General features: G+C 34.6%; 1 protein-coding gene across 4 annotated transcripts in view; it reads left to right on the top strand.

The window, feature by feature from the left end:
* MMS22L (MMS22 like, DNA repair protein) overlaps positions 1 to 17,991 on the top strand; it is a 151,252-nt gene that overhangs the window by 105,751 nt on the left and 27,510 nt on the right. For all 4 annotated transcript variants that reach the window (XM_055113967.2, XM_008978091.5, XM_055113966.2 and 1 more), the window contains exons 19-22: positions 4,935 to 5,094; positions 9,920 to 10,089; positions 12,697 to 12,908; positions 15,995 to 16,158. In XM_055113967.2, the coding sequence (XP_054969942.2) occupies positions 4,935 to 5,094; positions 9,920 to 10,089; positions 12,697 to 12,908; positions 15,995 to 16,158 (706 nt within the window). The remainder of the gene's footprint in view (positions 1 to 4,934; positions 5,095 to 9,919; positions 10,090 to 12,696; positions 12,909 to 15,994; positions 16,159 to 17,991) is intronic.

Below are 17,991 nucleotides of genomic sequence, written 5' to 3'. Positions count from 1 at the left end.
CTAAATTGTAGGAATATTGACACAGTTGCTGGACAACCGCATTGTTCAGATGCTTGGGAACTGAATATCCTTGTAAACATTCCATAACACTCCCACCTTAGTGTTTATCACCCTGTAGCAAACAGTGTAGGCATAAGCACCATCTACTTCATATGATAGTATAGTTGGAGCATTAAAATCCAATCCATTTGTTTTGTTTTGTTTCCATAATAAACAGTACCATTCAAAATTTTATTTTTAATTATTAATTGTACAGAAATTTGTCTATGTGAGAGTGTTTGTTTTACAAACCTAGTTGTTAATGTGTTTGGATTAGTGTCTTTTGTAAGCTATTAATTGTAAAAGTTGGTTTATTTTCCCACAGAGTGGTTGGTATTAGCTGCAGTGAAAATAATTAAAATCAATAAGCTCTTTCCATAAATGTTAATTCTTCCATTGGTTTCTATTAAGTTAAAGTACAATTGTATGACAATTAGAGATGTCATGCAATCTCTAAAAATATTTGATAATAGTAAATGCAGATGTAAAATACACATTCCATTTGGACCCTTATTTAGTTGTTGATTGGATCTGAACCTGCAATTAAATGCCTGTGGTGTGCTAGGAGCTATAATGGATCAGAAATGGAGCTAGAAATCAAGTTCTTCATTGATAGTTTTCATCTAGCCCAAATTAATTATTCTTTCACCACTAAGAAAATGAGTTTTTTGCTGAATGCTAGATAATATTATGCTAGAACTTCGTAGGGATTTGAAAAACCAAAAGAAGTAGTTCTTTATCTCAGGTAGCCTTTACTTCTCTATGGATATAAGACATACACAAAGACTAAAATAGTAACACAAGGCATTATATGCTAAGTGCCAGTTGGTTGACAGATCAATCAGTAGGTAAAGAATTTAAAGCATTTTGGTATAAGAAGTTTGGATTTTATCCTGTGAAGATTGTGAAGGCTTTGTAAGTTTTTAAGTAGATATGATTTGGTTAAATAATTTTTTTAATGAAAATAAGTAGCAATAGTGTAACTTAAAGGTGCAGAGAACTGTTGGCCAAAAGCTAGTGAGGTTTAGAAGGAATCAAAGATTGAATGGTTGTGGGATTTCTGAATGGATATGAAATAAATGCTGTGTTTGACTAAAAGAGTGATGATACCTTAAGGAGAAATAGGAACATCATGATTTAGGGTGACAGAGAAGTAGGTGAGGAATTCAGTTTTAAATTTATTCATTTTTAAGTTGTGTCAGGTCTCCCCAAGATTATCCCTCGGTTCTGTGATTCATAGGACTTAGCATATAGTTGTATTCACAGCTATGACTTATTAACAGAGGGATACGAAGCATAATCAGCAAAAGGAAAAGATGCATGAGGAAAAGTCTGAAGAAACCAGGCACAGCTTCCAAGATTCTTTTCCCAGTGAAATTACACAGGATATGCTTAATTCTTTCAGCAAGGAATTGTGACAAGACATGTGAAACACTACCTGCCAGGGAAGTTCCTTAGTGACTCAGTGCCCATGGTTATTATTGGGGACTGGTCACGTATGCCCTCTTTGCCTCATACTTAGAGAATTCCAGTTCCAGAAGGAAAGCAGGTATTCAGCATAAACCATATTATTTGCATAGATCCAGTTTAGGATTAAGGAATTGTAGGAAGCTTTTCAAAATCTAAGACCCCAAATACCAGCCAAGAGCCAGCCTTGCAAGCAGGACATTTTAAGAGTAGCAGTCTTGGGTCTGCTGTATTAACTCTTTTCTGCACAGAAATGATAGTATGACATCTAAGTTATTATTATCAAGGTACCGAGAAATGCATGTTTTTTAGGCTAGGGAAGTTAAGCCTAAGCATAGAGCAATATTGAGAAGTCTAAGGCACTGGTGTTCAAAAGTGTAGTCCATAGACCCCTGGGAATTACTGATACCACCTGCTCAAAACAGTATTAATATTTGCACAAATAGTGTAAAATCTTTTACATGAATCAACACTGTGGCCCAAGATTATACTAGTATTCATTATAATTGATACTGCCATGCATTTACAGAAGAAAAAGCCAGTTTCACTTAAGAATATCTTCAATGAAGCAGTAAAATTATTTATTTTATTACGTTTTGACTCTTGAGTACATGTACTTTCAGTATTCCGTGAACGACAATGCAAAGTGCACTTAAGGCACTTTTGCTGCATACCAAAGCAATGTGGTTGTCTAAATGAAAAGCACTTGTGTGATTATTTGAGTTGCAAGCTGAACTGACTGCTTTTATCTTAAAAGAACAACTGACAAAGTATGGTTATTCAGACTTGGCTATTTGGCAGACATTTTCTCAAAAAATGAATGAAGTGAGCCTGTCACTTCAAAGCAAACAACTGACAGTATTTGTTGCTAATAATATAATTCAAGCTTTCATGAAAATTAGAATTTTGAGAAACTTGTATTTGTCATCGTGATCTTGAGAGCTTCCCGATACTTATTTTCTGATGAGAATGGTGGTGGTATTAGCAGGTGTGATTTTTTTTTCCTGATATAAATAATGAAGTGTGTCAACATTGGGAAGCTGTGTAACTCAGTGAACCACAATTTTCCAAATGACGAATACAGGCTTTTTAAAAAGCATTCATGGATGTAAAAGATTCACTCAAAATACAGGATAGACCAATGGCTTTTAATTTAACAGAATATAAAATGTTTATTGACATGGTTTCAGACACCATGGTTTAGTTACAACTAATCTGTAGGAAATACCACTTGTCAAGTTTTGGTATAATAGCAAAGAGGAATTCTCATGGTTATGTGAAAAATCTTTCAAAATATTTCTTATTCTTCCAGCCACATATATTTTTGAAGCTGTATTTTCTTCATCTGCAGCATACCACAATAAATCATACAGGAGCAGATATAAGAATCAAGCTGTCTTTTATTAAGTCAGGCATAAAAGAGATTTGTAAAAATGTTAAAAAATACTACTTTTCTCACTAAATTTGTTTTTTGTTTGGGAAATAGTCTTTCACTAAAATATGTTACTTACATGTAATGTTCATTATCACTTTTCAATGAATTAATAAATAAAAATTTCTAATATCATAAATATCAATAGATATAACCCAAATAATTAAAAGCTCTTCAAGATCCTCCATTTTTAAGTGTGCAAAAGGGAACAGAGACCAAAGAGTTTGAGAACGTCTAGTCAAGGGAAAGAAGTGTAGAAAACAAAGGGAAGAGAGCTAAATAGAGAGGAATGGGATTAGTCAAGTATATCTCTTGTTCTTATCTGCTAATCTCACAGTCACTCATTTAGGTTCACTGACTTTCTTATCTTTTTCATTTCACATTTTATTGTCAGCATGTCCAACTTTAATGTCACCATGGATGACTTCTATTAAGCTTTCATTTCAAAGCTTCTGTAGTACTCTTTCAGTCTTTCAGTGAAAGAAGTAGTCTTTCACTTCTGCCCTACTTCATCCACCCACTTCCGTGACTAAACCCGGAACAGTGGAATCTCTTGGAGCATCTGAAAGCTCATTGACTACCATCATCTGTCCTTCCAGCTCATGAGTGACCACATTGTAATCTTCCCCTCTCTGTTATCCTAGGACAACGTTCTCCCAAGTCCTCACTTCCTTCCCTATTCACCGTAATTAGACCCCTTGGGGCCTTACTTCAGCTACTCTTACCAACATTCTCACAATCTTGAATCTTTTTTCTTTTGGCCACATCTACAAACCCTCAACCTTGGCTCAGTGCAACCACCTCTTCTCTTTCCTTTGTCTTACATGCTGAGTGCTGCAGAAGAAAAATCACAGAACTGTTTGTATTGGTGCAATTCATGGTCCAATTTGGGTCATTGGAATTCATTATAAGTTCTCAAAAATGGTTTGAAAATTTTATTAGTTTACTTAAACTTTTTTTTTTTTTTTTTTGAGACAGTCTTGCTCTGTCACCAGGCTGGAGTACAGTGGCGCAATCTTGGCTCACTGCAACCTCCACCTCCTGGGTTCAAGCCATTCTCCTGCCTCAGCCTCCCAAGTAACTATGACTACAGGCACACGCCACCACGCCCAGCTAATTTTTGTATTTTTAGTAGAGATGGGGTTTCACCATGTTGGCCAGGATGGTCTCGATCTCTTGACCTCGTGATCTGCCCACCTTGGCCTCCCAAACTGCTGGGATTACAGGCGTGAGCCACCGCACCGGCCACTTTCCTTAAACTTTCTAATCCATCTCTTAGCCAGTCTTCTCTTGATTCTTTTGTGACCTTTCACCCCTTGCTTATTCTAACCTTTCCTCAATTTATTCTCTCATTTATTTCCTTTCCTCTTCTCATGTCTCTGTTCTTCTCTTACTGATTCACCTCACATTTCTCTCTACCACTCTCCATTTTGCCATCTCTACCTTCTCTGCCCATCCTTTTTTTTTCCGAGAAGTTAAGCTGGCATCAGATGGCTCATAAAATTCTAGGAAGAAAAGTGAATTCATATCATAAAGCTGAACTTTTTAGAGGTTTTGCTTGTAAAAATTTGGCATTACTTGTAGGTTTTCCTTGTAGGGGAATTTGGGGATTTTGAATTCCTAGTAATCTACTGGGAAATATGGTGAGCCAACCTGTCTGGAAGTCATGATGTGATTTAGTTACAAGGTATGTGTACATAAGTTTCACTTTTTTTTTTTCACTGATATTTTGCTAAGTCGGCCCTTCTATAAGTAGTTATTGGTGAGTTTTTAAAAATTCTTCCTTTAACCTTTATTTTAATAATAAAAGACAAGACTTAATTCTTTTTACTTGTATTTTAATTCCTATGTATCTTTATTGGAAGGTTACAAATGAAGGCTTAAATGTAAAGGGTATGGGTGCGTGTGTAGAAAAAGAGAGAAAAATTATCTTTATGTTCCAAATCTTTACGGTATAAAACTTGGAAAGTTAAATAATGTTTTTCTTTATTTATAGGCTGTTGGTATAACTTACGGGAATCTCCAGACACTTTCTGATAAATCTGCCATGGTCACAAAGTCCTTGGAATACCTTGGTGAAGTATTAAAATATATTAAGCCTTATTTGGGAAAAAAAGTTTTCAGTGCAGGGCTGCAGCTGACTTATGGAATGATGGGTATGTATTCCTGGCATTATTTTGCTAGTAACATTTCCTTAGGTTGAGCCTATACTATCATGATGGATAGGTATATATTGGCTAAATCACTGCCCTCCATACAATCATAAGAGTAATCTGAAATACAGTGATTTAGCTTAAAATAATTCATGTTGGCCTTCAAATCTATCTCTGTCTTGCTCTGTCTCTTTTCAATACTTTTGATTGTTTTAATATTAAAATTATGATCAATACAGAAAATATGCTGGCACCAATTGCTTTCAGTAGTCTGTCATGAGTCGCATTTCAATACCTGAATAACTAGAATGGACCTTTTTTAAAAAAACGCTTATCTATTGTTAGAATTAAAAACATCAGAAAACTATCGCTTACATCTATTTCTATGCTCTGCTCTGTATGAAGGAGATAGGATTTAATACAGCACTAAAAATATTTATGCTTCAAATCTTGTTTCTCACAATACTCTTCCCTTTTCAAAAAGAAATCATTTTCTATACCTGTTCTATAACAATGGAGTTTATCTTTCTTTAGGAAGTCAGTGATTAACATATCTTTTTTTTACTAAAACCATGGTGCTAACCAAAACTAGGAATTGGATAAAGGTAAATGAGAAAGATTTCCTTAGAAGTTTTTATATAGAATTTAAGTTTTTTGTTTTTTTTCCTTTATTTCTCTGTGGTCAAAACCTTTTATCTGTTCCCTTTAATCTTATGAATGTATGAATAAGCCTGATTCAGGCTGTCTGAAACCTTTTATCTTTGTTGTAAAAGATAAAGGCGAATGTGAAAATGTGTAAATATAGAAGATGTAAATTATAGGAAAAGCTATAGCAATTCAGGCATCTTAATTTTAGAGAAAAATGTAAGTGAGAATTTATAAGTTTAATAGTAAAATACACATTAATAAGTATATTGGCATTCATGCTTATAATTTATTAGTGTCTACAAAAGTTTTCTGTTTCCAGATTTAGATTTTTGCCAAGATAAATGTCTGATATAGACATGGGACAAAATTCTACTTAGGAAAAATTGAAGACTTTCTTTGCTTTGCTGCCTTGTTGATTTTTGTCTCCATGCGCAGATCTGTATTCTTTCCTTTTGTCTAGGTTTCAAAGACTAGGAAGAGTATATTGCTACAGTGTTGCCCATTTATTTGTTAGGAATTAGGATAGGTAACTTAATGATTTCTTCATGTTAAAGGTTTAGAATAAAACAGAGAAAGAGCAAAGTATAAACTTTGGAGAGCTCCAAGGTGTTTTAAAATGTGTTGGGGTTGGGATAGCATAACCATTTGAGGGAAGGAGTTAACCACTGAAACACTGTACTTTATTTACCTTGACAGTTCCTAACTGGGGACACCTCTGCTGTTCACTTACAAGGTTGCAAGACTGCTAGTGAAAGGCACAGAACTGTTGATGAAATCACCTTTCATATTAAGGAGAAGGCATCTGTGATCTTAATTGTAGCTCAGTTATTTCTGAAAAGGCATGGTGGATCCATCAACTTCTCTCCTCTGTAGATTTTGTTTTGTTTTGTTTTTCTCATTCTTCATATCTGATAGTTTTCTGTTTCCATGTATAAAGCTTTCAATCATCCCTGTCTCTTTGGCCATTCTTCCCCATTTTGCTTTGTAATTGAAATTCAAGTCATGACCCTTTGGTGCCAAGCGCAAATTTCCCCACTTTTCCCACATTGCCAAGTAGACTTGATCATCTCTCTCATTACACTTCATCTGTCCTTTTCTTGTGATATGATATTATTTATAGTTTGCCATTTGTTACAATTACTTGTGTACTTGACATGCCCCCACCAAATTTCAAACTTGTAGTAGCCATCTCTTGAATTTTTTATTCCCATTGTCATGTATTTTAAACAAAAAAGAACAATTATTATGTATCAGATGCTGGATTGAGAGTTAGGGATACATTAGTTAAAGAGCTCCAAAGTAGGAGATACTGTATACTATATAAATATTTCTGGAATTTAATAACTTTATTAATCTAGCAATAGTATATAATATATTTTTTAATGTTCTTTTTGTTTTTCTTTGTTGTTGTTGTTTTTGAGACAGAGTCTCCCTCTGTCACCTATGCTGAAGTGCAGTGGCGTGATCTCAGCTCACCGCAACCTCTGCCTCTGGGTTTAAACAATTCTCGTGCCTCAGTCTCCTGAGTAGCTGGGACTGCAGATGTGCACCACCATGCCTGGTTAATTTTTGTATTTTTCTACAGACAGGGTCTCACTATGTTACCGAAGCTGGTCTTGAACTCCTGGGCTCAAGCAGCCTGCCTGCCTCAGCCTCCCAAAGTGCTGGGATTACAGGTGTGAGCCGCTGTACGCAGCCTTTAATGTTCTTAAATGAACAAAATTACTTTCTAACTATAAAGATTTAAAAATGTATATTGTAGTGATCCCAATTTTTACGTAGGGTAGAAGTAGGCAAAATACATAGGATAGAAAATACAGAGGATAGAAAATGAGTAAATACTCAAGAGCTTGTATAGTGGTTATCATTGAATGGAGAGATTATTAAATTTTTTTGTATTTTCAGTTTTATTTGTTAATAAATAATATATTTATAGCCAGGAAAAGAAAAAAAAAACTTAGGTTTTTACAAAGGTACTGTATGTATTTAAACCTTTCCCAGTTTTTTACTTTAAAAATCTTTTTATATTTCCATTTTGCATTTTTAATAACACACACACAAATATTCATTGCTGAAACCTAAAAAGTAGGTGTCTGATAGCAAGCAGTAAAACAAATATCTCCACCTTATATGAACTCCTAAAGCTTACAGTCTTCAGCAAAGTGTTTTAACCGTTGCAGAAAATGAAATACAGTAGTTTCCCCTTATTCATGGGGGATATGTTTCAATACCACTAGTGGATGCCTGAAACCGCAGATGGTACCAATCCTATGTATGCTGTGTTTTTGCCTATACATACATACTTATGATAAGGTTTAATTCATAAATAAGGCACATAAGAGTTTAACATAATAACTAATAATAGTATTAATAGAACAGTTGTGACAATAGACTGTAATAAAAGTTATGTGAACTTTGTGTCTCTCTCTGACTGCCTTCCCCACCCCCTCGTCAAAATATCTTATTGGTATCCTATACCACGGGCAACTAAACTATACCACGTGGTACCCTATATCACCAGTAACTAAACTATACCATGTGGTACCCTATAGCACGGGTAACTAAAACTGTAGAAAGTGAAACATACCTGTATGACACCTGAGAGTAATAAGAATCATTTCATATGCCAGTGATGATAGCAGTTCCCCTTACAGGTATATTAATGTTATTAGAATATAAGTTCTTCTAATATTGCTGTCATACTGAAATTCTCCACCAACTGAAGAAATGAGGAGCAAGCCAGCATTATTTAAAACTTTGCTAAGTGAACATTATGTTTCTTTATGATTGATTATTGTACTTCCTTTTATAACAAAAGATGAATGTTGCTGTTTGTTCTTAGAAGTGATAATTTGTTGAGTTTTTTTCTTTAATATCAGTATACTTTTCCATAAGCATATTTTGGTTTTCCTTCAGAGCTTAAATTTTAAACTCTTTATTTGATGGAAATGACTTTGAATTTTATCATTTTTGCTTTCTAGGATGAAATAAAATATAAAAGTTTATGCAGTAGATGTACCACTGTGCTTTTTGGATAAGCACTTAATCTGTTTTTAAATTCATTTTTCAGTAAGGAGACCTCAATAGTAATAATATATCCTAACGGGAATTATGTATCTGCTCTTAATTACTTTATTAAACAAACGGTGCTCATTTGTTAAGCTTTATTATCATCAGATGTGGCAATTAACAGACTTCTAGCACCAAGGAAGCCATAATATATTTCAAGTAGCAAAGAAATCTGTTTCTCTTCATTCAGAATTAATATTTTGTGTGTTTATATTAAATAATGGAAAGGCGTAAAAACTGAAGTTCATGGAGGTTAACTGAAGTTGGTGGAGGTTAAGTGATTAGCTTATAGCTAATCCTGCTTTCCATGTATTAACAATTAAATTTAATTATACTTCTGTTGCAAACTGGATTGAGGCCACTTACATGTAAGTTTAAAATATGAAGAAATAGGGGTACCAACAAATAAATATAGAGTTTCATGATGAGGCCCAGGGAAAATTAGTATGCATATAAAACCATAATGTATAATCCTACAGTATTCTTTAAAAGGTGGATTGTTAATTTGCATCTGGGCATCCTAGCAACTCAGAAGGAAAGCAAAAAGGGAAATCTGAATAATTTCAACATTCAGCCAATGTAGTCACATAATGTATAAATATATTCCACTGTATGTGTGAGTGTAAACAGGTTGACTAGCCCTTGTCTAAAATTCTTGGGACTAGAAGTATTTTGGAGTTCAGATTTTTTTGGATTTTGGAATACTTGCAGTATACTTAACCAGTTGAGCACCCCTAATCCAACAGTGTGAAATTTGAAATGGTCTAATGAGCATTTCTTTTGATCATCATGTTGGCACTCACAAACTTTTGGATTTTGGAGCGTTTCAGATTTTATATTTTCAGATTAGGGATACTTAACCAGTGTATATATTAAATGCCAGTTGCTCGGAAAATGTATGTTTTCCTTGGCCCAGAACTCTATGAAAAATTTGTCTCTTTAGTGAAATATATGAATTGACATAAATATTTGTTACTTCTACTATATGTCTCTTCCTATTCCCTACTTTAATTTGGTCCCATGTGCTTTCAATACAAATTTTTAAATTAAGTGACAAAACGTTCTGGTCAGAGGATAACAACAACATGCTGTTACTTCTCTTCTTTGTTAGGAATTCTTGTGAAATCATGGGCACAAATCTTTGCCACTTCTAAAGCCCAAAAATTACTATTCCGGATCATAGATTGTTTACTGCTGCCACATGCAGTATTACAGCAAGAGAAGGAACTGCCTGCACCTATGTTGTCAGCAATTCAGAAAAGTCTTCCTTTGTATCTCCAGGTATAGTATGTGTGGTTGCTTAAAAGTTTAAAAAAAAAATTGAAACTTTGCCTTAAAAACATAGTTTACTAAATGCAGATTTAAAAACTGTACATTATAATCTCAAATGCTTGTGTGGCACATTTATTGAACATATTTTAAATTGCTTTTATGTTTGGCTTTGGAAACAAAAATGAAAAAGCAGAGGAGCTTAAAGTTGAGAGAGGAGGTAGATGAGCACAGACACTTATGGTAGTGTGCTCAGTATTTTTTTTTCAGACCTCATCTATTAGACTATGGGTGAGGAGATATAAGAGAATACACTATAGAGGACATCAGAGGTAAAACTGCAAAATGGGTAGGAGTTGGAGGGCTTTTCATTTCAGAGGGAGCAACATGTACAAGGGCATGAGCTTTAAGAAAATATGGAATGGTTCTGTTGTGGCTGGAGAGTCATATGGGAGGAGCCATGTAATGGAGGGCTTTATATTCCATCCTAAGAAGTTTGGACTTAATCTTTTACATGAGGACCTGATGAATTTGGAGCAGAGAAGTAGAAATGACATAATGATATTTACATTTTAGAAAGATGATTCTGATGGCCATATGTAAGATAATTGGTGTGGAGGTTTTGGAAAGCAGTGGTAACTAGTTCCTTGTAATAATCCACATATTGTCAGAAGGTTTTGACCTAAGGCAGTGGGAATAAAACCCATAACAGCAGATTTCAAAAACATTTGGGAACTGTGATTAAGAGTACTTGCTAATTGAGTGTTGTGGAGGAACTCAAAGAAGTGAAATGCTTCCTAGATTCCAGAGTGGCTATCTGCGTAGATAGTAGTTCTACTTACTAACGTGGGAAATCCTGGAGATGTCGGGATGAAGGTAAGGATTGGTTTCTGAGCAGCTTTAGTTTGAGGTAGGCAGTTGGAAATATTGATCTGCCATTCAGGAAGGGATGAGACTGGAGGTGTACTTTATTATTCATTAGTGTCTGATGTTAAAGATAAGTGCTTCTTAATTTGAGGTCCAACAAGGGAAGCTGAGGAGGAAAGGGAAAATGGATTTTGATTATGTAACAATCTCTTTTCAAAGATGTATTTCTTAACAGAGTTTTAAGATTCCTGAGAAGTTTTAAATTTTCCCACTAATTTTTATTCATAATAGCATTTAAAATGAAGTTTAGTGTATTAATCTAGCAGAATGACAAAAAGGGGAGGCAGCCACACTACAGCCTGAACCGCCAGTCCCACAGAGGGAAAGATGAATAGAGGGGAGTGGTGAGCAGCAGGAGAGTCTGGAATATTTCTTCCATGTGGTCCTCTTAAACCCAAACAGTCCATTTAATAAGAATTCTCTTAAGCTTCGTAAGTGGTAAATTTAAAAGTTTGGTGTATTATCTGTTTGGCAGAACTGGAGCTATGTCTTTAATTTCTTCATGGTACCCAGCTCTCCTCTTCGGAATTTTCAGAAAATATTCATTTATTACTTCATCTTCTTCTGATTTAATGTGCTTTTCCTTAAACCACTCAAGAAACAGAGTTGGTGGTGGCGGGTGGGTTGGGGGAGGGGTTCATTGTTTGATTTTTTTCAGTTGTTTATTTGGTACAGTTTTAACAGCTGTATGCCATCTTTCATTACAAATAAACTTTCAGAATTTCTTATTGGGTAAGTACCCGTTTACAACTAAAATGGAGACTTCAAACATTTTAAATTATTTCTCTTGGAAAATACATTGTGAGTCACCAAGTACCAAATTAAGAGTTAACTTTTATAATATAATGTATTGCTGTGTTGGTGATTATCTATATTTAGTAGCATTTAATATTTACTAATACTAGCAGAAAACATTATTTTCTCTCAGAGTATTGGTTTAAGTATTAAATACTGTAATATATATGAAAGTATTTTGTTAACTGCTATCAAATGTAAGAGATTAAATAAACAGACATGCAACCAGATATCAAGAGTTCTGTGTGACTGTATTAAACTCTTCACTTTTCTAAACCTTAGTTATCCTAGCTGTAAAATGGAGATACAATATTACTCAGTGGTTCTTTGAGAAATTTAAATGAAATAGTGAATATAAAGCACACAGCACAGTGCCTGTTATAGGAAAACTAAGTAAATTGTTATTCCGAGTCTTAATTTCCATATTCCTCGCCCTTTGTTATTACTTTAAAAAAAATTATCAGATTTTTAGCATGGAAGACTTTTAGCAAAAATTGTATAGTCTTAGACAAAATAACCAGTACCTAGAAAAAAATGACCTAAAGGTGTTTTATAACTTTGTAAGTACACATAAATGTAGTTGATGAGCAAGATGTTCAAGTGTTCTGATGATTAGAGGAAAAGAATCTGCCTTTGTCTTCCTACTGTTCTCCCCTGCTTCCTTTGTCCACGCCTCAAAGACACACATGCTTAGTTAGATACCATATCATATGTATTGCCCAGGCTTAACTCCTTGTAATTCGTATGTACATTATCTGTGGATTACGTGAGGTATCCTTTTTGATTTTTATATTCTCACATGATTATTAATGCTGGGGACTTCATTAGTGAGTTTCTAAATATTGTTTGTTCTTTGAAACTTTACCTCTTAGTATTTCTTACTTTTTTTCCTTGTAGGGCATGTGTATCGTGTGTTGTCAATCTCAAAATCCGAATGCCTATTTGAATCAATTGCTAGGGAATGTTATTGAGCAGTATATTGGGCGATTTCTTCCAGCTTCACCATATGTTTCAGATCTTGGACAACATCCTGTTTTGTTGGCATTGAGAAACACAGCCACTATTCCGCCAATATCATCTCTAAAGAAATGCATTGTGCAAGTCATAAGGTACATCTAAATATTAAATATAGGTGGTATGTACAAATTATTAAGCTCTATTAAAGTGATAAAGTGGCATTTCAAACATATTGGCAACCCTTAGGATACTAGTAGTTCAGAAGCTTTTTTTTTTCCTGAGAAGCATTATCTAAGAATTTATTAAAATGACATTTGCTTATGGCAGCCTAAGACAATGCTCTTTAAATTCCTTCTCTTTTCTCTATGTAGCTATTACCTTCCTTATATATGTCCTAAAGGTATATTTTTGCTTTTTAGTTTTTCATCAGATAAACAATATTTGTATTTTATACTGTATAAAACACAGTAATTATATTTGGCTGGGTGTGGTGGCTCACACCTATAATCCCAGCCCTTTGGGAGGCAGAGGTGGGTGGATTACTAGAGGTCAGGAGTTCGAGACCAGCCTGGCCAACATGGTGAAACCCAGTCTGTACTAAAAATACAAAAAAATTAGTTGGACATGGTAGCGGATGGCTCTAATCCCAGCTACTCAGGAGGCTGAGGCAGGAGAATTGCTTGAATCTGGGAGGCGGAGGTTGCAGTAAGCTGTCATTGCGCCACTGTACTATAGCCTGGGTGACAGAGCGAGACACCATCTCAAAAAAATAAAATACAGTAATTATATTTTATAAAGATAATTAAGTGAAAAAATGAATGCTAATATTGGAAATGAAGCACCCTGAAGTCTTATTTTGTTAGTTTAGTCTTAACTCAGTTTTATTAAGCAAATGAAAAACAAAACTTCTTAAATATTCTACTAAGTCTATATCCTTTAACTTTAACATTAGAAAGTTCAGTAATAAAAAATGTTTTGTCATTGTCTTCATGTATTATTTATTTTTATATGAAATTAGCTTTTAAACTTTAAGATGCTATGGTGATGTATGTTATTCTTATCTAGTATTAGTTTTCTGTGTTTTTTAATGACCCAATAATATCTGTTACCTCTCATAGAATTCCATGCCTAAAATCTGTCTCCCCTCTCACCTTTTTGAGTTCTTAGTGTCCTGTTACTCAGGTTTGGAAGCTTTATCTTCTTTGCTTCCTTTCCTTGCCCATCCTTTGGCAATCCTGTCCTCCTTTTCCTATTTCTCTTCCCTTAGTGCATTATACCTAGACTATTGTCAGAATCTCCTGACTGCTTTCTGCATCTGTAGTCTTTTCTTCTAGTCCACCCTAAACAATGCCCCCAGATTACTTTTCCTAAAATACTCTTTCATTATGAAACTTCCCTGCCATTAAACCTGCAATATCTTTTTTGTCCGTGAAATAAATTTCATGCTTCTTAGCTCTCTGCAATCCATCACTTACCGTTTCCAAATGTATTACATATGGTGTCATACAACCCCTAATAAGATTCATATTGCCCCTCCAAAATGCCTCATACCTCCCTATGTCACAGCTTTATTCAAATTGCTTTCTCCATTAAAATGTCATTTTTTTGGGCTAAATCCCACGTATCCTTTATAAAACCTACACCTGATATGTCAGTGTACCATGTATGTTTCCTTTTTTGAAATCATATGCCCTGTACAGCTCAATTTGCAGAATTATGATAGTTTTGCCTTACTTGTATCTGAATTTCCAACAGGATTGTAGTAACCTAACACAGTGTTTGAGATATTGCATAAGTAATTATAGTACAAACTAAATGACAGATGCTGAAGTGAAATTGAATCTGTAAAACTGTTTAAAACCCCAGTGTTTAGGATCCCAGAATTAGTTGACTTTCCTATTTACTTAACACACAGTGAAAATGTTTTTCTTGTGGTTTATAGTTGAAGGCTTTTTTTTTAATACTCAGGAAAGATATAGAGATTGTCTTCTATGACTTCTTCCATGCCATGCTTCTCTATTCCTGCACTCCCTCATCTGAGTTAGGGCTCTTTTCTCTGAATTCCTGAGAATTCTTTGCTTATCTTTGTCAAAAGCACCATTATGCTATATTATAATTGTCTTTTTCTTTTTCTCATTTAACTTCTCCACTCAATGGTGGGCCTCTTGCTTTCAGAGACCATATTTTATTCAATTTTATATTCTTGTTCTTAGACATGTACCTGGCATTCCACTGGCGCCCAATATATGTTTGTTCTAGGCATTAGGAATTCAGCAGTAAACAAAATTGGACAAAACCTCAAAGAATGAATTTTCTAATATGTAGTATTTGTTGGAAGTCACTGTAGGGAATAGAAATAATTACTAAGACATAGTTCCTGTCCTTGTGTTTATAATACTTAGTGGTTTCTCTTCCTTATGGTTATTATTACTTTGCAAATATATATATATATGAATGTCTAGTTTATATTTAGCTGTATTTGACAGATTTTCACATTGTCTAGACATTTGTAGAAACTAAGCAATTCCAACTTTTATTTATTCACTTAATGAATGTATACTGAACACTTGTTATGGGCCCGGACCTGTTCTAAGAGGTGAGAATATACAAAGATGAGTCAAATTATTATCCTTATGATCTCTCTTGAGTTCTAGTACTAAATTTTGTCTTGTCTTGAGAGATAATGCTAAATCCTAAATTAGTTCTCTGAGTCTTTAACTTGCTGGAGGAAGGAAGGAGATAAAGCTTGAATGTCCTATCTTATTCCTAGGACAGTCCTCTGTTTGTTTGGAAAAATAAGACTCCTTCCAAGTCCTTAAATAAATAGATATGAAGAGAGATTTCTTTATGCAAATTTGACGTTAGAGAAAATGTTGCGGCATTGAGGACCCAATAGAGGAGATCAGACTTGTATTAGAAAGGGGAAAAAAACCCCCACAAATTAACAGTTAGGCTTTCATTTGGATTTTGAGTTCATTTTAAAACAAGGTTGCTTTCAATTTAGTTTGTGACTATATTGTGCTTTGGCCCTCAGAACACACCAGAAGGATATACAGTCAGTCATTGCTTCTAAAATCCTATGTTTGAAGATAGCATGGTAAAATATACCTACTTTATATAAGTGGCACTGTATTAATTTGGGGGGTAAATTTTGCCAATATCTTTAAATTATATGCCATTTGGTCTTGCTCTATTGAAGCTTTAAGCAGAGAATAAACAAAATTTTGCTTCTTTTCAGGAAATCCTACCTTGAGTATAAGGGGTCCTCACCTCCTCCTCGCTTAGCATCCATTCTGGCCTTCATCCTCCAACTCTTCAAGGAAACTAACACAGACATTTATGAAGTTGAACTACTCCTCCCTGGCATTTTAAAATGCTTGGTGTTAGTCAGTGAACCACAAGGTTTGTTTGTAAGCTTATTTTTGCTACCATTTTCTTTTTACAAGTTAAGAAACTACTGTTTCCCCTCAATTTAATGGATAGTTACAAAATGTATGTGATTCTTTTATATCTCTTGATATGGGTCATGGTTAAAGAATAAACTCCAGCTAGCAGCTCAGATTAGGTATGATAAAATGGTTAAAAACTGAGATGTTTTGGTCCATTTTAGTTTTGGCTTTTTTTCTCCCCTTGAGGCAAATAGTTTATTTAAGGGTTACTTCCCTTGATTAGATTTGTTAACCTCTCAAAGAATATTTGTTCAATTTGACTTCAGTATTAAAGGCAATTTGTTAAATATCAAGTAATGAGAGGTCATCATACTTTTTTTATTCAGGTTTTTGCTGGAATATCTAAGCTGATTTTTGAGGCAAACCGGTAGGGGTCCTTTGATTCTACTCCTTTTGTTTTCAGTCTCATCAGCCTTACTTCCAGTGATTGCTTTAAAATAACATTTATTGGCCTGGCATAATGGCTCACACCTGTAATCCCAGCACTTTGGGATAGAACTCTTAGGTCAGAATAAATCTCAAGCACTGACCTCAAAGGAGCCTGAATTTGATTAGATTAGTCCTTAAAGCAATTTATGCCCCAGTGTATTACTAAAAACATTAAAACAATCACCCAGAAATTAATTAATGGAGCTTAACAGCTGAGTGTGATCAGGGACAGGGACAGTCAAAGAGAGTCCTGCCAAAACCATTGTCTTCACGTGGAGACTGTGGGCATACCTGAGGTTACATCACCTCAGAAGCAATATCTAAGGCAGTGAGAGGGCAAGAGGAGGAGTGGACTTCATTATTTAAAAAGCCCAATTTTCACCAAAAAATTACAGGACATGCAAAGAAACAGACACATACAATCCATATACTGAGAATAAAAGCAGGCAACAGGAACTGCCAGTGAGAGCAGTCAGATATTGTCTTTAACAAAGACTTCAAAGTAACTATTATAAATATATTCATAGAACTAAAGGAATGTGTGATAAATGAAGAAAAGGAAAGTATGGTGGCAATAGGGAAAGAAATTTTATGAAAAGAACCAAATGGAAATTTTGCTGAGTTGAAAATTTCACCAGAGGGGCCCATTAGTGGATTAGAACTGGCAGAAGAAAGAATTAGCAAACTTGAAAATAGATCAATACAGATCATACAATCTAAAGCACAGAGGACAAAAAAATGAAGAAAATGAACAGAGCTGTTGAGAAATGTGGAACACCATTAAGTGCACCATATATACAACAGGTGAACCAGAAGAAGAGAGAAAGCCAAAAAAATTGAAAATAAAATATAATTTCTAAAATTTTTTCAAGTTTATTCAAGAATATTAACTTATACATTCAGGAAGTTCCACTAACTCCAGGTAAGGTAAATGCAAAAAGATCCATGAACAGATACATTATAGTAAAGATGCCAAAAGCTAAAGGCAAAGAAAATCTTGGAAGTAGCCAGAGAAAAATGACTCATCCTCTACAAGAAACCCCGGTAAGATTAACAGCTGACTTCTCAGAGGAAACTGGGGGCCAGAGACAGTGGGATAGCATTCACAGGAATTAAAGCAGGAGTGTAGAGGGGGACCTGTCTACCAAGAATCTTTTTTCAGCAAAGCTACCTTTCAAAACTGAAGATGAAACAGACATTCTCAAATAAATTAAAACTGAGAGAATTTGTTGCTAACAGACCCACCTTTTAACAAAATGCTAAAGGAAGTTTTTCAGACTGAGACTGACCCCAGGCAGTAATTTGGATCCACATAACACACAAAAGAATTCTAGTAAAGATTATCATATAATTATTA

The sequence above is a fragment of the Pan paniscus genome, chromosome 5, assembly GCF_029289425.2.
Source record: "Pan paniscus chromosome 5, NHGRI_mPanPan1-v2.0_pri, whole genome shotgun sequence".
In the NCBI taxonomy this organism is placed as follows: domain Eukaryota; kingdom Metazoa; phylum Chordata; class Mammalia; order Primates; family Hominidae; genus Pan; species Pan paniscus.
This window is presented reverse-complemented; position numbering and strand designations above follow the sequence as displayed.